General features: G+C 43.6%; 1 protein-coding gene across 8 annotated transcripts in view; it reads right to left on the bottom strand.

Moving 5' to 3' along the window:
* Positions 1-18004, bottom strand: part of WDR93 (WD repeat domain 93) — a 40409-nt gene that overhangs the window by 7052 nt on the left and 15353 nt on the right. For 5 of the 8 annotated variants that reach the window (XR_012064781.1, XR_012064780.1, XR_012064782.1 and 2 more), the window contains 12 exons: positions 16955-17033; positions 15479-15594; positions 14146-14184; positions 10998-11082; positions 7766-7937; positions 6515-6585; positions 5853-5939; positions 4698-4817; positions 4129-4342; positions 2476-2539; positions 828-984; positions 269-470 (listed from right to left, as the gene is read on the bottom strand). Coding sequence is in view for 2 of the 8 variants with exons in the window: in XM_072950768.1 (XP_072806869.1) it covers positions 269-470; positions 828-984; positions 2476-2539; positions 4129-4342; positions 4698-4817; positions 5853-5939; positions 6515-6585; positions 7766-7937; positions 10998-11082; positions 14146-14184; positions 15479-15594; positions 16955-17033 (1406 nt within the window). In the remaining 6 variants the exon portion in view is untranslated. The remainder of the gene's footprint in view (positions 1-268; positions 471-827; positions 985-2475; positions 2540-4128; positions 4343-4697; positions 4818-5852; positions 5940-6514; positions 6586-7765; positions 7938-10997; positions 11083-14145; positions 14185-15478; positions 15595-16954; positions 17034-18004) is intronic. The other 3 variants (XR_012064783.1, XR_012064784.1, XR_012064785.1) reach the window with 1 other exon arrangement.

The raw sequence follows: 18004 nt of genomic DNA, 5'->3' as shown, positions 1-18004 counted from the left end.
CACGGTTTGCCACCCCCTGTCTTAGATGGCTGTGTCTGGTAATCCAAATATGCTTAAAAAAAAAAAAGAATTGAGGAAGCAAAGGAAAAGACAGTCTTGGCGGGGAGAAAGCACCACCTGGCAGCCCCTCTCTTACCAGCCTGCGTGCGTTACTCTGCCTACCAATTTTGGATTTAAAAGTCCAAAATATCTTACCATCAAGCAAACCACTATTCCTTACTCCAGAGACCACCCCAGGTGCAGGGAGGGGAGAGACCCAGAACTCTACCTCTTCTGGAAGAAATTCTCGCATCTTTTCTCCAAAGGCAACACCTGGGGGAAGGCCGCGTTATCCAGCATGTCAGTTTGAGGAATGGTGCAATTTCTTCTGATGTTTTCTAGGAGTGGGCAGGCCTCGAAATTAAAATAGAAAATAGAATTTGGGATGTCCTCGGCATTGCTGGCGGATCCAAGTTCATCGGGATGGTCTCCTGGGATGAAACAGGAGCACCATGTTCTGTACAGAGATTACTTTCCCCGTGGGCCTTGTGGTTGGGGTGGGCACAAAGGGGCTGCTCTCTGCTCACAAAGGCTGGGTCATTGGGGTGGAGCTGTGCGGAGCTCACCTGGCAGGAGGAACAGGAGTCCAGAGAGGAGACCTTGCCTGGTGTCTTACTTAAGTGCCAAGCGAGGACTCAGTGGCAGCGGCCCTCTGGCCTGTGGTGGAGGGGCGAGGAGTAGGGGGAGATTGGGTGGGGTCACCCTATGCTTTGTGAGAGGACTGAGGCAGGGAGGTGGTCAGTGGGCCGCACGTCTGGGCAGCAGCCATCACAGCCCCCGTTTCTTACCTCGGAGCAGGAAACATGGGTGGTGTGAAGACACGACAAACACTGGCTTCCAGGGGACTCCCAGATGGTAGGATCTGGGCGGAGCAAAGGCACAGATAATCTGTGACGTGGCCACGTCCATGAGGTGCACAGAGCCATTGCTGGAAAAGATCAGTACCTGGGAACAAGAAGATGGTGAATGAAGACTCCCCCACTCTCAGTCACCCCAGCATGAAATACGAAAAGCAGCCAGAAATAAAAAACCAACAGGGAATTTATTCACTCTTGGGCACCCAGCCTCTGGATCCACCCAGAGCATTTAGGGGTGGCAGAACCGTGTATGCCTACTCCTCTGGCGCCTCCAGCAGCCGCGGGCCCTCCCCCGGGGCTGGGGCTGGTCGCTGCGGCCCTTCCCCCGCCGCGTGGCCGGGATTCAGTTCTGCAGGGGTGCAGACACCCTCTCCCCCCACCTCCTCGGGGCTGTTCAAGCCAACGGCCCCTCCTCACCTGAGAGGGAGCTGGGGCCTCTCTCTGGCTGGGGCTCTTTCCCCTCAGTAGATAAACATACTAAACTCCTGCACCCCACGTCCTCTCCTGGCTGCCACACCATTTCCCCTCCCTCTTCCTCACCCTCTCTGTACCCTGCACCCTCTGCTCATCATCTGTCGCCCTTGCCATGGACACTGGTCTCCACAGAGTACTGGGTTTCTCTTCATCACAGGACACTGGTCTCGCTCTCTTCAAGCTGTCCTCCCGGAGCTGCCAGGAGCCCCCTCCTGGTTTCCCTGCGGTGTCCCTCTCAGTCACCTCATGAGCTCATCTCCCCTGTCCTGGAAGTGGTGGTGGTGCACCGGGAACCGCTGCTCACCTTCCTGCTCTGACCAGCCATGCTGGTCCCTCTGGCTGTAACCACCACTAACCAGCTGGGGAGCACTGGACCCATACTTTAAGCCCTGGGCTCTCAGAGCCTCCGCTGGGGGCCCTGTAGGCCCCTCACCCCAGCAGGGCCACACTGGGAATCACAGGACCAGAGAACCAGCTCCACAAGCCAGGATCAACCTCAAAGCCTCCCTCTCCTTTGGCTGCAGCCCCAAGCAGCCCAGAGCTGTGGGATCCATCTCCCCACTGACACCTCTCCACTCTCCATCCTGCTCTGAACACACTGCTGCCCGGCTCCAAGTCCTCTCTAAGCTTCAATCTCCACCCCATACAAGGGCCTTTCGCCCCAACCCCCATCCCCTTCACTCTCCACACCCGACAGGAGTCCAATCCTGCAGCTCCTTGAACTTCCTGCAGTGCCCAGGACACACAGTGACCTCCTGCCTCCATGGTGCTGCCCTCTTAACTCCCTCAGCTCAGCTGTCCCATTGCTTCCTCCAGAAAGCATCCTCCCCACCCCACCCCGACTTGTGCAGGTTGAGTTAGGAGACCCCCCTCTCTGTTCCACAGCATCCTTTGCATGATGTATCACAGTCTGTCTCAGGTTCTAGGGGGACCCATCTGTCTTCCCAGCTGAATTGTGAGCTCCATGAGGGCAGGGACTTTCTTCTCTGTATCTGTGGACCGCAAAACTAGTCTGCCCAGTGGACGATAGGCCTTCAGTAGATATTTTTGGAAGGAGTAATGGAACACATTCACTGAAAAGGAATGAGAGGCCTGAGGAACCTACCATGCCGGGTAAGTCTCGGACTGGGGCCACTGCACAGATGGCTTCCTCCGGGTGCTTCACAGGCCTACAGGAAACAAGACATGGAGACATTCAGACTTGAAGAGTTTTCAAGTTTTGCATCAGGAGATATGTCAGAGACTGTTCGCAGTAGCAGGAACTGGGAGCAAGCTAAATATCCATTGATAGGAGAAAGCTTAAGTAATTGTGTTATGATACCGTGGGATAAAATTCAACAATAGCAACGAAAATGAAGGAATTGGAGCTGCACACACCAACATGTGCAACTCTCGTGAACAATACTGCTAAGCAAGTTCTAGAATACCAGCATTGAAAAACAAGTTGGAGAACACAGACAATATGATTCCACTACAAGTTCCCTAAAATATGCACAGCTAAACAGTATGTTGCTTGGAGATACAGTCATATGGATGTGGCTAACTCTCAAAGGAAAACAGAGAAATGATGAATTTAGGAAAACAACATGGTAGATTGAAAAAAAGTGGCTAAAATATTGGTAGCAACTCCCAATAAAAAGGTGGCGTCTGTTTTGCCACTGCTTGAATGTAGGTGTGGCCATGTGACGTGCTTTGTCCAGGGTAACGCGAGCAGAGGCTTGGAAAGCAGTGCATCCTGCTGCCCTCGCTGGCTTCTGAGAGCCCTTAGGCTACCAGGTGACGGAGCCTCAGACAGCCTGCGGGAGAGGCCAGAGGCGTGCCCTGGCCAACAGCTGCCAACTGCCTGGTGCGTGAGTGAGGCCGACTTAGACATCCAGCCCCTCACCGGGCTGCCAGCTGCCCGCAGACACATGTGAGAGCCAAGGCGAGACCAGTGTGCAGGGATCACCCAACTGAGCCCAGCCCAAACTGCAGACCTACAGCATCAGAGGCTAAATGGTGACTGTTTACTTAAGCCATTAAGTAGTGAGGTAGTTTGTAGCAACAAATAATTAAAAGGTAGTCACATTTGAGGAGGAGAGAGAAGGATGTGATAGGGAGAAGCACACAGAGAGCCTTAACTGAATTGGGAATTGGAGATGATCTATTTCTTCAGCTTAGTGATGGGTACAGTGGAGTTTCTGTCTCTCTCTCTCTCTCTATGCTAAATAACCCCTCCACACAGATCATTGTAGAGATCATTTGCATGCATAAAATATTGCACAGTTTAAAAGAAAGAGAGACCCTTAGAGAAACAGATAAAACTATTTTGGCAGAAATGACCCTCTCCTTGGTCATGCAGGATATGAAACATGTCATTTGTGCCATCATACAATTTTGTTAGAAAAATTTTTTTTTTTATTTTTTGAAGAGTGAGTTATTCACTTACTTAGAGTGTTTTTTTTTTTTTTTTTTTTGGTCCAGGGGCGGTATTTAGGTTTTTATTTACTTACTATTTTTAGAGGAGGTACTGGGGTTGAACTCAGAACCTCATATATGCTAAGCATGCACTTTACCACTTGAGCTATGCCCTTCCCCCAGAAAATTTTTATATATAGGCCCACATGTAAAAGACACTGGTGATCTTGAGAAGCTCATTAGGAAAGTGATGACTATGGGGAAAGTGGACTTTAGTCTGAGACATTGTCAGTTTTTTACTGTTAAATAGCGCCATCTGTCTGGCAGATCACTTATCCTGCCCTGCCTTCAAGCCACTGACCTCTCGACAAGCAAACTGAGGGTGGGTCTTTGGGTCCCCGAGGCTGCCACCAGGTAGAGAGCGCCATCTGTGCCCAGCACCACACACTTCATCTGGGATTTCACCGGCCCCTCGGGATACATGTTCCGTCCTTTGTGGACTAAGAAGTATTTCAGGAAGTGAATGCTTTGGCAGAGACATCTTTCAGGAAGAGCAATGACTCCAAGAGAGAGTCCTGGAGAAAGCAATGGCACAGTGGGTCAGAAAACGGGGTAGAGGGATGCAGCCATGGGCGCAGGGTCTCTGACCAGCAAGTATGTGAGGCACATGAAGGCAAAACCAAGCAACGAGCACCCCCGAGAGTGAAAGCAGTAAACCCCAATGCCCAAGGGGAGAGGGGACCCCCAAAGGGCGACTGCTTCTAAGTCTGGAAAGGGGCTGGGGGGGAACCAAACCCATGGAGAGGGACAGAGTCAGCACTGGAGTGGATGAAAGGAAGCTACAAGCCAGCCAGGTACTGACCTACAGCCGACTGTGAGCTGTCCAGGTGTGTCAGAGGGGAAGCCGTGCTGGGCAGGGGCAGGGCTCACCTTGGGCCAGGTCCCACAGCGTGAGCACACCGTCCTCGCAGGCCAGCACCAGGTAGGAGCAGCAGCAGCTGAGCTGAGACACCGTGATGGGCGCAGCACAGGGCCACGCGCTCTCGGGGTCTGGTGGGGAGGACACCACTCACCAGGCTGCCCCCAGACCCCACCCCCACGCATCACCTCCACCTGCACAACCTGAGACCCAGACTAGCCTGCCTATCTGGACTCACCATCTCCCGTCTCTGTGCAATGCTGTCTCCTTCCTCAGGATAATGTAAGTCACACCGGTATTATACTACAGCTAACACTGAGTGCGTACTTACTAGGTGCTAACACTGCGGTGAGCACTTTACATGCATCATTTCATTTAATTCTCACAAGGATCTTATGAGGTGTGTCCCATTAGTAGCCCTGTTTTACAGATGAGGGGACTGAAGCAGAGAAGTAAGTGACTTGCCCAAGGTCACGGAGCCAGTCAGTACAGAAGTTGAGATTAGTGTGCCTGGGAGAGGGTTGGAAGGAAAGAAGTTCTTCCTTTGTGAGTTTTTAAACGTTCCTTCTGAAGTACAAACATCAGTGTATAGCTCAAGGAATTATCACAAAGTGAACTTGCTCACGTAACAGCCTCCGTGAATTTGTAAAAACCAAACAACCACCACCCATATTTCCTAAGCGCCTTTCAATTTCAAAGAGCTCTTGCGTACAGGAACTCTCTGGATTTTGCTGTTCACAACAAATGCGTGCAGTAGATAGGGATGGTGTAACTGAGTAGCTTTCTGTTTCAGAGAAGAAAACAGGGGATTGGAGCATGACATGTCTGGCCTGAGGCTACACAGTCTGCAGACAGTTGTGCTGAGACTGGCCTTCCAATGCCAAGCCCACCTTTTTTTTTTTTTTTTTTTTTTACTTTAGCTGCCTAAGGAGCCCTGTGGACTTGGCTGGACTTTCTCCCTACTGACCTGTCATCTTAAGCAACATGACAGTTTAGAGACATAACCTTGGGGTCACACCAGAGCCACTGAGCCACCCAACTCTGCCTGCCCAGCTCTGGTCCCTAAAAGCACGCTGATGTGTAGTCACGTGCTGTCAGCTAAGCTGAAGAAGAATATGCTCTGTGAGCCCTGAGCTTGGGCAACTCCCATCTTGGCAGTAAAGTACCAACTTTATCCTTCAGCGTTCGGTTAAGTGAATAGAGGAAGAAGTTGTGACTTCCGGTCCAGTGCACGCCAAGGACACAGGCCACGCCTGGGAAAGGAGAGAGGAAAGGGACGTTGTGTAAGGAGTCAGGTGGCCTTTGGTTTGTGTGAAGGGATTTGCCCAAGAGGAAGTCAAAAGTGGTTTGTTCTAATGCGCAGCACTCAACAGAAGAGGGAGCTTCCAGATGGGGGGGCTGGGCACCCCCAGGAGGGCTGTTCCTAGGGCCAACTTGCCTTCCTGTGCAGAGAGGACGGTCACAACTGCCCCTTGGCTGCTTTCACATTTTCTAGGTAATTCATGTCTACTTGGCTGTCAGTGTTTTAAATGACATTTTCTACAAAAGGAATTCGTGTCCAGAAGCAGCCTGGTGGGGTGTGTGTGCACATACCATCCTCTGTGGCAGGTCACTCCCTGGACAGTGCTAGCCTCCATCATCAGGGAATCTGGGCTTGTGGGCCACAGGTCAACCAGAAACCATTAAGCTGCAGCTGGCAACCAACTTTCCATCTCATTTCCCCCCAGCGTGCAGGGTGTGCAGCGCGGAACTTCTTTAGGAGGCTTGCTGGGGCATTCCCCCAAGGTGACCGCTTGCCCAGGACAACTACCTACTTTATGTTCATTACCTGGTGGGTTCTTGACTTCTGCTGGCATTGCAATGATGCAGCTAGGAAGGAGGAAGTGGAAAGTGGCCATACTGGGAATGAAAGAAAGACGCTGGTCAGAGCCATGGCAGACTCCTTGGCAAGGAGAGATACTGGTAGAGTCTTGGTACTACGACCAGAAATGGGTAGTTAGGAGGGACCTTTCCAGGAGTTTAGGACCACTAGGCAAATCACATTCTATGTGCGGGTCCTGATGAATGCAGACCTTGGAAGTTGGTGGGGGCAGGGCGGGCAGAGCAGTGGGAGTTACCAACAGGCCGGGAACAGCACCCAGCATGGGCAGAGCCATCTCTGTCCTTGAGGAAGATCCCTTAATGACCAGACTTGGGTGATGCGCATAAATGCTCTTATCTTGGGACCAGTACAACCGGTGGTGGGCTGATAAACTGGCACTCTTTAAAAAAGGAAAAAACCTCTGATTTCTAGGATTTATAGCTTTTGTGCTATAAATACTTCTACTAGGGACAATTAAACCAGTGGTTTAATCACTGGCGTGCAAAATTCCGAAATATCTTGCTAGGTAGCACACTACTGAACCTTACTGGGTTCCAGTTCAGGCTTCAGGTGGGTGCTGTTAGGGTTTAGCCCTGGGACTTTGTGTCCTGAAGTGAGAAAGTTCAAAGTCCACTTGACGGCAAGATGAGAGGTGTCACTTCCCATGTGAAGCAAGAACATTCCTGAGATCCACAGTAACTGAGGAGAGCTAGTTCCTAAGCCAGCTCCACCAGATACTTCAAAGACTTGAACTCAGTTTTTACAATCACAACGTGGCGTTAATGAGGTCTGCCTGATGACCGAGATGAGAAAGTCATGCATTTTGATAATTATGCAGTATTATGTTTAGAAAGACTGGGTGAAAATGGAGAAAAATGTTAACAGTGGTGACTTCTATTTCCATCTTTAGGTCTTCTGTGTTTAGGATAACCAGGGAAAAATATTTCAAAGAGATGCTATCATATATAAAATTGTAAAATCACCTCTATTTATCTCCATAGATGTCTATTCCTTTTTTGAAATCCATGTTATCAGCCTTTGTTCTAACTATATTTAAACAATCTCATTATAACTTTCAAAACATTTTTCTAAAGTTCACAAACTATCAAGAGCTTCGAAACTTTGGACTAATTCGGGTCCTTGGGTTGATTCCTGCATGTGCCCAGAAAGGGAAGCTCCCAGGCAGTAGTGTTCTGGCTGGGCCTCCTCCCAGCTCACCTGAGCAGCTCCTCCTCCCACTCCCCATCCAGGTACTTCTTGTAGGTGGCGTTGAAGATTGCCACCTGCTGCTCCCACTGACTGTCCTTGATGAAGTGATTCTGCCCGGAGCCCAGCCCACAGCAGTCCTCTATCTTTGCAAAGACTTCCAGAGGGCTCTTAAATGTGGTACCTAGGTTGAAAATATTCCAAAATTGATCATATTCCAGAATTCTGATTTCCTCCTTCTAATCCCCTTCTCCCTCATGCTTCTCAGTTTCTTGCAGAATCCCTCATCCTTGGAGATCTGCTCCCACTTTGCCCAGGTGATCAGTCTTTCCCCCAGCCTCTCTCCTACTCCTCCAGCTCACAGGGCACAGGCAAAGGGCAGCTGCTCTCCCTCCTTCCACTTCTCCATCTCTTTCCTGCCATCATTCCCTGTTCCCAGGATACAGAATCCCCAAAGGAGGCCAAGGAAATGTTGTGATGTCACTATAGATGTCAGATCACTGTCACTGTCTCTCCAGCTCAGCAAGGCCCCAGACCTGCCAGTTCCTCTCACTGTTCAGCCACTGCTGAGGACCCACACCAGACAGTCCCAGCCTCCTCCCATTCTTACGTTTTATCCAGCTACCTTCCTTTAAAAAATCTCCTTTCTCTGCCAATCACTTTTCTTATCACCCTCCTTCCCAATAACCTTTCATTTCCTTCTTTTCTATCTGTTCCTAAATCCACAGTAAAACTAGGTGATTTATTTTCTGGGTTCACACCCCAGCTTTTAGAACTCTGTTCTCGATGGAAGGTGCCCAGGTCCCTTAAGTTGCCCAGGAGGTCCCACGGTTCCCCGGGGCCCTTTCTGAGAGGCAACCATTGTTATCAGTTTCTTGCATAACTTTCTAGAAAGAGACCCCTTTTTTATGAACAAATGGTAGCATATTAAAACATTATATAATACCTGTAGTATTATATATTACTATATGTATTGCATATACATTTGTATATATTTTATAAATGAATGGTAGCATATATTAACTAGCAGTTCTCAAAATGTGGTCCCAGATCAGCAGGGATCTGACAGGGTTAAGAAGTGCAGATTTTCAGGCCCCATCCAGACCTACTGAAATAGAAACTCTGTGGGTGGGGCCCAGCAGTCTGAGTTTTAAGTGAGTCTGATCCAGCTAAAGTTTGAGAATTGCTGTTATACACTAGACCCCTTGCATTTTGACTTACTCCTTTTCATTGCTGTATAGTATTCTATGGAGTGAATAAACTACAATTTATTTATCTGTTCTTTTGTTGATGGATATTTCAGTTGTTTCACTTTTGGGGCTATTGGAAATCATGTCATTGTTACCATTCTTGTACATGCCTCCTGGTGCACATTTACATGCCAGACTGTCAGGTATATACCTAGAAGTAAGATGACCAACTCGTAGTCCTGGTTTGCTCAGGAGTTTCCTAGTTTTAGCACCAAAAGCCCTACATCCTAGGAAACCCTTCAGTCCCAGGCAAATTGGTATGACTGACTTACCTAGGAGTGTAAATGCTAGGTCATACAATATAGCTTATCTTCAATATTACTAGATAATACTAAACTGTTTTTCAAAGTGGTTGTACCAAATTTCATTGCTAACTGCAATATATGGGAGGTCTGAGTATTCCACATCCTCACCAACTTGGTGTGATCAATATATTTTAACTTCAGCCATCCTGGTTTGTGTGGGGTGGTATCTCATTATGGTTTTAATTGCATTCCCCTTACAACTAATTATGCTGAGCACTTTTTTACATGTTTACTGGCCACTCGAATAATCTCTTGCCTGTTTTATACTGAATTATCTGTCTCTTTCTTAATAATCTGTAGGAATTCTTTATATATTCTGGATGTGGACCATTCATAAGTTTCATGTGTTTTGCAAATATCTTCTCCCAATATGTGGCTTGCTCTTTCATGCTCTTATTGATGTCTTTAGATGATTAGAAGCCCTTAATTTTAATGTAGTCAAATTTATCAAAATTTTCTTTTATTACAAAGTACTTTTTGTGTTTTGTTTAAAAAGTCTTTCCCTACCCAGAGATCATAAACATATTATCTTATATTATTTTCTAAAATTTTATTGCTTTGTTCTTCATATTTACTTCTATGATTTACCTGGAATTTATTTTTGAGTATAGTGTGAGGCAAAGGTCAAGTTTCACTTTTGTGTCCATTTAGACAACCAGCATCACTTCCTGAAATGACCATCCCTTCTCCACTGCTCTGTAGAGACACCTCTGCCAGGGAGCAAGTGTCCATTTATGCCTGGGTCTGTCCTGTCCTCTCTATCCTGTTTCATTCATCTATTTTTCTATCTACTATATTCTGTCTACCTATATTTCTATATTTTATATACATTTCTATTATTCACGCATCTATTTTTCTACCTTGTCTTAATTACTGTGGCTTTATAATAAATCTTGATGGATCAAACCATATCACCAATTCACATAAGAGTTAATTGGCTATTTTTGGCCTTTTGCATTTCTCTCTTGTTTTTAATGGTTGCAAATTATTCCCTTGTGTGAGTGTACCATATTTATCTAACTAGTCTTTGCCTCTATAAACAGCACTGCAGTGAAAATTCCTGTAGGTATACCTCTGAGGTCATGTGTGAATACTGAGAGGATATACCCTATATCCTCTGTCTACATGGACTTCCCTTCTGCTCCTCTTGATCAGCTCCCACTTATCCTTCAAACCTTCCCAAATTTCCCTTTGGGAAAGCCCTTGCCTATTCCCTGGGCAGAATCAGTCACTCCTTCCTCTGTTTTCATGGTCCTGCATATTCCCCACTGCTGTGCTTATCATGTCCCATTATGGTGGTTTCCTCCTATTCTCCCTTAGTACACCAGTAATTTTTCAGTTTTTAGAGCATAGGAGATAAGTCTTACTCATCTTTGTGCTTGATGCATTATTGGCACTCAGCAAATACTGATGAATAAACGAATCCAAAAATGGAGTTCCACAAACACTTAGGAAAGATGTGTCTTTCCTGATCTCCCAGTTCTGTTAGTTAACTGTACCCTTGTCACATTTTTAAACATTTTTTTTATCTTTAAGTCCCAAAGCTTATGACTTAAAAAAATTCTCTTTAGAACTATACTTGTAAAGTAGATAATAAATGGAAAAGACGGGAAATGTGGAGAAAGGCAAAGACAGAAAAAACTGAGAAATCAATGCAAAAGGAAAGAGTATTCATTGAATTATACTGACCTGTAACTGGTTTGGGTGGTTTGATCTTCATTATGTGAACTGGAAGACTCAGTTTAACATCTCCTCTAAAACAGATGTTTATATCCTACAATGAGGAAAGGGCACAGCCAACAAAGGAGATAAAACAGAATCATTAAAAACACTCATTCTAAAAAAAGGCAGAAAAAAGAGGAAAATGGGAGAAAAACAGGTGGGACAAATAGGAAGTAGACAGCAAAGTGGTAGATTTAAACCTAAACATATCAATAATCACATTAAATACAAATGGCCAAAACACCTCAATTAAAACGTAGAGATTGACAGAGTGTATACAAAGATAAGACCCAACTATATGCTGTCAAAAAGAAATTCATTTTAAATACAAAGACACCAATATGTTAAGAGTAAAAGTATAGAAAAAAGATACGTCTTGTAAACTCATTAAAAGAAAGCTGGAGTGGCTGTACTAATATCTGAACATAACATATTTCAGAGCGTAGAATATTACCAGTGATCAAAGGGTCATTGAATAATGATTAAATGGTCAATTCTTAAGAGGACATAAAAGTCCAAATGTTTATGTACCTAATAACAGACCTTCAAAATAAGTGAAGCAAAAATTCATAGAAGTAAAAGCAGAAATAAATAAATCTCAAATTTTAACACTCTTCTCTCAATAATTGATAGAATAAGTAGACAGAAAATCAGTAAGAATATGGAAGGGAAAGCAGTAAGGATATAGAAGACTTGAACATCATGGACCAACAACAGCAGAATACACATTCTTTTCAAGTGCACATAGGACAGCAGGATAAACCATATTCTGGCCATAAAACAAGTCTTAATAAATTTGAAAGGTTTCAAATTATATGAAATATGTTCCCTGATCTCAATGGAATTAAGTTAGAAACCCCCAAAAGAAAAAGAAAGAAAGCTATCTGGGACATCTCAAGTATTTAGACACTAAATAACATGCTTCTAAATAATCCATTGCTCAAAAAAAGAAATAAAAAAGCAAATTAGAAAGCATTTTGAAGTATTTTTGAAAATGAGAACATATCAAAACTTAAAGGAAGCAGTTAAAGCAGTACTTAGATGTAAGTTTATAGCACTAAATGCCTATATAATGGTTCAAAGTTCTTGGTGTAGGAAGACAAATATTTTAATGGAACAGGATAGAAAGTATAGAAATATACAAAGGAATGATAAAGATCACAAAACAAATGGGACAAGATGGATTACTCAAAAATATTTGTGCTGGGAGAGAGGGTATAGCTCAGTGGTAGAGCACATTGTTAGCAGGCACAAGGTCCTGGGTTCAATCCCCAGTACCTCCATTAAAAAAATAAATAAAAACCTAATTACCTGCCTTCCTCGAAAAATTAAAAAAAAAATTTGTGTTGCAATTGCTATTGAAAAAATAGATAAAAGTCAATTCCTTCCTTGCTCCATTCACAAAAGAAACTTCCAAATGAATTAAAGAGTGAAATGTCTAATATGAGCAAAAAACAAACAAAACCTATGAAAGTACTAGAAGAAAACACAGGAGAATTTATTTACAACCTTGAGACAGGGAAAGCCTTCTTAAGTGTATTCACCATTAAAAAAAGATTGAAAATTCTGACTATATCAAAATCTAAAACTTCTTTACAACAAAAAGCACATAAACAAAATAAAAAGGGAAACAACAGGTTGGAAGAAAATATATAATGAGCAAAGAATTCACATGCAATTCGTAGAAGATAAAACCTCAATGGCCAATAAGAATATGAGGAGTTAATGAAAATTAACACAAGATGCCATTTTGTTTCATCAGTTCACACACACACAAAATTAATAACATCAAGGTCAGTGAGGCTGTGGAGAAATATTGATTAAATGTAGACTGCTGTATCATTTTTGGAGGACAATTTAATAGTATCTGTATCAAAACTAAAAATGCACATACCTTTCAGAAGCACTTGGGTATACAAAGAAGAATTTACAAAGATTTCCATTGCATTATGTAAAAGCCACAAATTGGGAACACCCTCAATATCATCCAAGGCCTAAAAGCCAAATCAACCAGGGTACCTCCATAATAGGAGGTCAAAAGAACAAAGTAGCTTCATTTGACATTTTGCCAAAAAATTTTGCCAATAAGTTGATTTTTTAAAACGTAATTTTGTAAGAGATATATATGATGCCACTTGTATAGAAGAAAATTCCCATACAACAAAACTACATTTTTTAAAATAAACTGATACAAGAATACAGATACACACTAAATATCTAGAAAACACACACCAAGCTAATAATGGTGATGACCTCTGGAGAGGGCTGCTCTCCCTGAATTACCTGGCTTTTCCCAGAGTGATATGTTCACATATGGTTTGTATAATTTGAAACATAAAGTAATTCAAAAACAGAAAAAGGAAAGAGCGCTAGAAAGAGACTTCCATGTGGAAGCTCACCGCTTCTCTACCGACTGGCCTGACCCCTCTGAGAGCTAAGCCTCTAGGAAGCACGGTGTGCTCTCTGCCCCAGAGGGAGGGCCAGGAAGCTCCAGGGAAGCCGCTCTGTCCTCTAAGGTATCCCAATATAGAGGCAGCTCCCCAACAGCAAAAACCAACAAGCAAGCAAATAAACAGACCACCTCGGCTTGATGGGTTGGGCTTTTATTTTGGCAGGGGCAAATTGGACGTTATGGGGCCTGAAGTATATATAATTTGGGGACTTCTGTAAGAAAAAGAACATAAAATTTTGAACACAAAATATCCATGACCACCCTAATGCCGCTCAATTTGGGGGAAATTTTGACAGAGGAGAAGTTTGAGTGAAAAGAGATGGTGGTCTTAAGTGATTATGGTTAAAAGATGTCACTTTTTCCAATACATTGCTAGGGCCCCTCCTAGGGCCTTAGAAGGGGGCCATACAAGTGAGGGGCCCAGAAATTTAACCTCCTTTGTCTTCAGGGCAATCCATCTCTGAACAAATGACCTGGGTCAATTACCCTCAAGGATGGGGGCCATTTTCAAGGGACATGAGGCACAAAACTAAGTCACAGAGAATCTGAAAACAGTGCCCTGATAGAACATTTTGTATTTGATATTTAAGGTAGATTTTAAATCAAAATAAAAGTTTTAACATGCAACTTAAATCTCTTGAGATTTTCTTTAAAGTTTCTTACCATTTCAAAAGTATCAGTCGTTACAGGGTCAAGAGTGTTCTGAGGAGAAAAATGAGAAATTAATTCACCACAGGTTTCCTTTAATCTTTTGAGATGCTCTTTCTTTCCCCCAGTTATTCTCGTGAGAAGTGAGCTCATTCCAGAGACCCGGAGGACCAACATTTGTGTGGTCCCCTGGCCTGCAGGATTTTAACACATATCTCTATTCTCCGGGATGTATTTGGGGAAACAGGCAAGTGTTAGTGACAATAAGAGGAAATATGAATAGAGGTGAGGAGATCAGTTAGGAGACTATTACAAAGATTTAAGGTGAAGTGAATATGTCAGTGATGTTGACAGTTATATTTAAGAAACTCTTAAGCATAATTCATAATATAAGAAATACCACTGTAGAGGGGAGGGTATAGCTGAAGTGATAGAGCGCTTGCTTAGCACGCATGAGGTCCTGGGTTCAATCTCCAGTAGCTCCTCTATAAATATATAAACCTAGTTACCTCCCCCCACCAAAATAAAATAATTAAATAATACAATAATAAATAAAACACAAAAAAAATTAAAAAAAAAAGAAATACCACTGTAACTGGTATTAATTGATTGCTTCTCATTGTATAGAAACTGAATGAATTACGGCAAGAAACCATCCCCATTCCAAGGTGCTTTTCCCACTTGGATAATAAATTAATCCCTCAAAAAAATGCATCTATTGGAAGATATACAGATGCCCAGTAAACACATGAAAAAATGCTCAACTTCACTAATTATTAGAGAAGTACAAATCAAAACTACAAAACTACACCTCACACCAGTCAGAACGGCCATCACTGAAAAGTCTACAAATAATACATGCTGGAGAGGGTGTGGAGAAAAAGGAACCCTCCTCCACATATAATTAAACTGAAATAGTAGAGTTCCTACCTTCTGAGAACAATATGAAGAATACATGTGTTCGTATATATTGAGAACAACCACTTTATACCACAATCTGGGAAGTATAGTGGAATGCAAGGCATGAAAGGACTGTTTCAGCCCAGGAGGGAAAAAAAAAAATTACCTCTGACTTGAAGTCCAGGTAAAAGATTCTCCTCCCAGAAAAATGCCTGGGAGTGGTCTTGGAGAGAGATACTGGATTCCCACCACTTAAGACATCTCTACTTTTTAATATCTTATTTTAACCAAAGCAAATTGATTTGGGAGACATGGCCAGTGTGCCTCTTGTCCTCTCTTACTGCCTCCAGAAGGCCTCCTTCATCTTGAAATTGCAAGGAAGATTTAGGTTAAATGTGGGTCAAGGGTAGGGAGAAAAGTATCCGTTGAAAACAGAGATGTTTCCTACCAATTGCAGCTGTCTGACTTTTTTCTTTGAATCTGCAGAGAGTTGGGGGTACTCCACTTCCTTGAGCCAAGACTCCTTAGGCAATTTATACACATCCAGACAAATATCTCCAGCTCCTGCACTGGGAAACCAAGGAACTATTGAGCAACCCCGAACAGGCAACAAGCTTCTCCTAAGAAACAGCCTGTCTTCTCAGAAACCCTGGCACAGAGACCAGCAGGCACGCTCGGAGCAGCAACTTTGCAAACTGGAGCTGTAGTTCTGTGGTAGTTACTGCCAGTCCTCATTCATGGGGAGCTGCAGAGCTCCTCTCCTCAAGCCACTGAAGCTAAAGGAAAGAGGGGCTTCTCACAATCACAGTGCCAATGTCACAGTTTGTAACCAAATCGCCTGCTCTGCCTGGTCCCCATGTTTTCCAGGTTCCAAATGATAAATTCCACTGATATTTTGTCTTACAGCAGCTATTCCCGTCTGGGAAGGGAGGTGGCATGGGCAGAATCAATAACTGAGAGGGGTAGGCTGAGAAAGGGTTAGGATTGGGAGAGGTGCCCCAAGAGAATTCTTCTGACCAATAGCTGAGGAGGTGACAACCCATGGCGGGGGTGGTTAGTGAGGCTTTATCTTGTCAAAGAAACATGCTCAGCTTCTATACCAAATACCTACCAACCTGAGAAAGATTATTTTCCCATGATGGGATTCTGGTTAAATGTTTCCTTAAAAAAGTAATCATTTAGACACCTTGATTTCAGACTTCTGGACTTCAACATATGTCTCAAAATTCTTTGATCCTCCTACATCCAGGAAATGGTGCTTAAATCCTTTCCCCTTGACTGTGGTCTGGACTTAAGAATATGCAAAAGAAAGAAGAGTAGCTCAGCCGTGGAGGAAGCCGGCAGATTTAACTAAGTGATCAAGGTCAGCAGCAGCAGCAGTGCATCACACTGCTGTCACGTACCCCTGAGATAATGCAACAAAAAGAGCACGTCAGCTCTGTGGTGCTGTCCTCCCAAATCCTTAACCCCAGCTGAATCATGAGAAAATTCAGACAAACTGAAATTCAGGGACATTGCACAAAATATCTGACTGGAATTCTTCAAGTGTCAAGGTCATGAAAAATAAAGACTAAGACATTGTCACAAATAGGTATAGACTAAAAAGACGATGACTAAATGCAATATGACATCCTGAATTGAACCATGAAACAAAAAAAAAAACTAGAAGAAAAACTAGTAAAATCTTTCTAAAAATCTGTAGTTAATGGTATTATACCAATGTCATTTGCTTAATTTTGACAAATGTACCCTGATTATGTTAAATGTTGGTATTAGGGAAACTGGATGAAGGGTATAGCGGAACTCTGTCCTATATTTGCAACACTTCTGTAAATTACTTCTAAATAAAAGGTTTGGGGGAATAGTGACTATCTGGAAGAGACCGCAAATTTGAACCTTCTTAACAGCCTTTGGTTAATCTTGCCTTGTAGGAGGAAGGCTGCGAAGTCCCCTCCTTCAGAAATCTCCATCTTGATACAGGTGGTTTGTTTGCTGGTATCATCCTGAAAAGAAGAGAGATGCTGATGGAGTAAGCTCAGCCTGATGACAGAACAGAATGTATTTCAGGGCCTTCTGTGGTTTACACCACAGAACGTAAATCATTTTAAAGCCTGAGATGTAAAAAGGTGCCCCAGACTTTCCATTTTTTGTACAGGAATTGGACAAGATTGTTTGTAAAGAAGCGGAACTCAGTTTTCTGTCTAAAGGTGTTTGGACTTATTTCCTGGAGTCTGAAATAGTCCTGATGATTTGTGGCGGTTTCATATTATCTGATTTCCTGGTCAGGTTTGAAACCCTACATACCTAGGCCAGAGCTCAGTTATTTAAAATGAGTTGAAATAAGCTCTACATGACTCTCTCTGGTCAGTTGCTTGAAAAAAGGCTCTGTCTAGACTACAGTAGTGTCATAGTCTGTTTGAGTTGCTTTAACAAAATATCCTAGACTGGGTGGTGCATAAACAATGAACGTTTATTTCTCACAGTTCTGGAAGCAGGAAGTGCAAGATTTCCGAGGACTTCTGGCAGATTCAGTGTCTGGCTTATAGACTGCCTGCCACCTCTGGCTGTGTCCTCACATGGTGGAAGGGCTGAGGGAGCTCTCTTGGTCTTATAAGGGCATTAATCCCATTCATGAGGGCTTTGCCCTCATGAACTAATCACATCCTACACATTGGGGATTAGGATTTCGACACAAATTTTAGGGAAACACAAACATTCAGTCTATATTAAGTAGATACTGAATGTAACCCTAGTATGAAACCTGCTCAAATGTCAGGTCAGGTGAAGAAAGACTCAATGTGTATGGTTGCACTACACCTTTACAGAGCTCTAAGACCAGCAAAATAAGGTGGCTAGACTAGTTAGGCTGGTAAGCCCCCTCAATTATTAAAGGAGATTCATTGTAAACATTTTTAATTTTTTCATGTTATTATTTCTTTTAATTGAAGTACAGTTGATGTATAAGTTACAGGTA

The sequence above is a fragment of the Vicugna pacos genome, chromosome 27 (genome assembly GCF_048564905.1).
Source record: "Vicugna pacos chromosome 27, VicPac4, whole genome shotgun sequence".
Classification (NCBI taxonomy): Eukaryota; Metazoa; Chordata; class Mammalia; order Artiodactyla; family Camelidae; genus Vicugna; species Vicugna pacos.
This window is presented reverse-complemented; position numbering and strand designations above follow the sequence as displayed.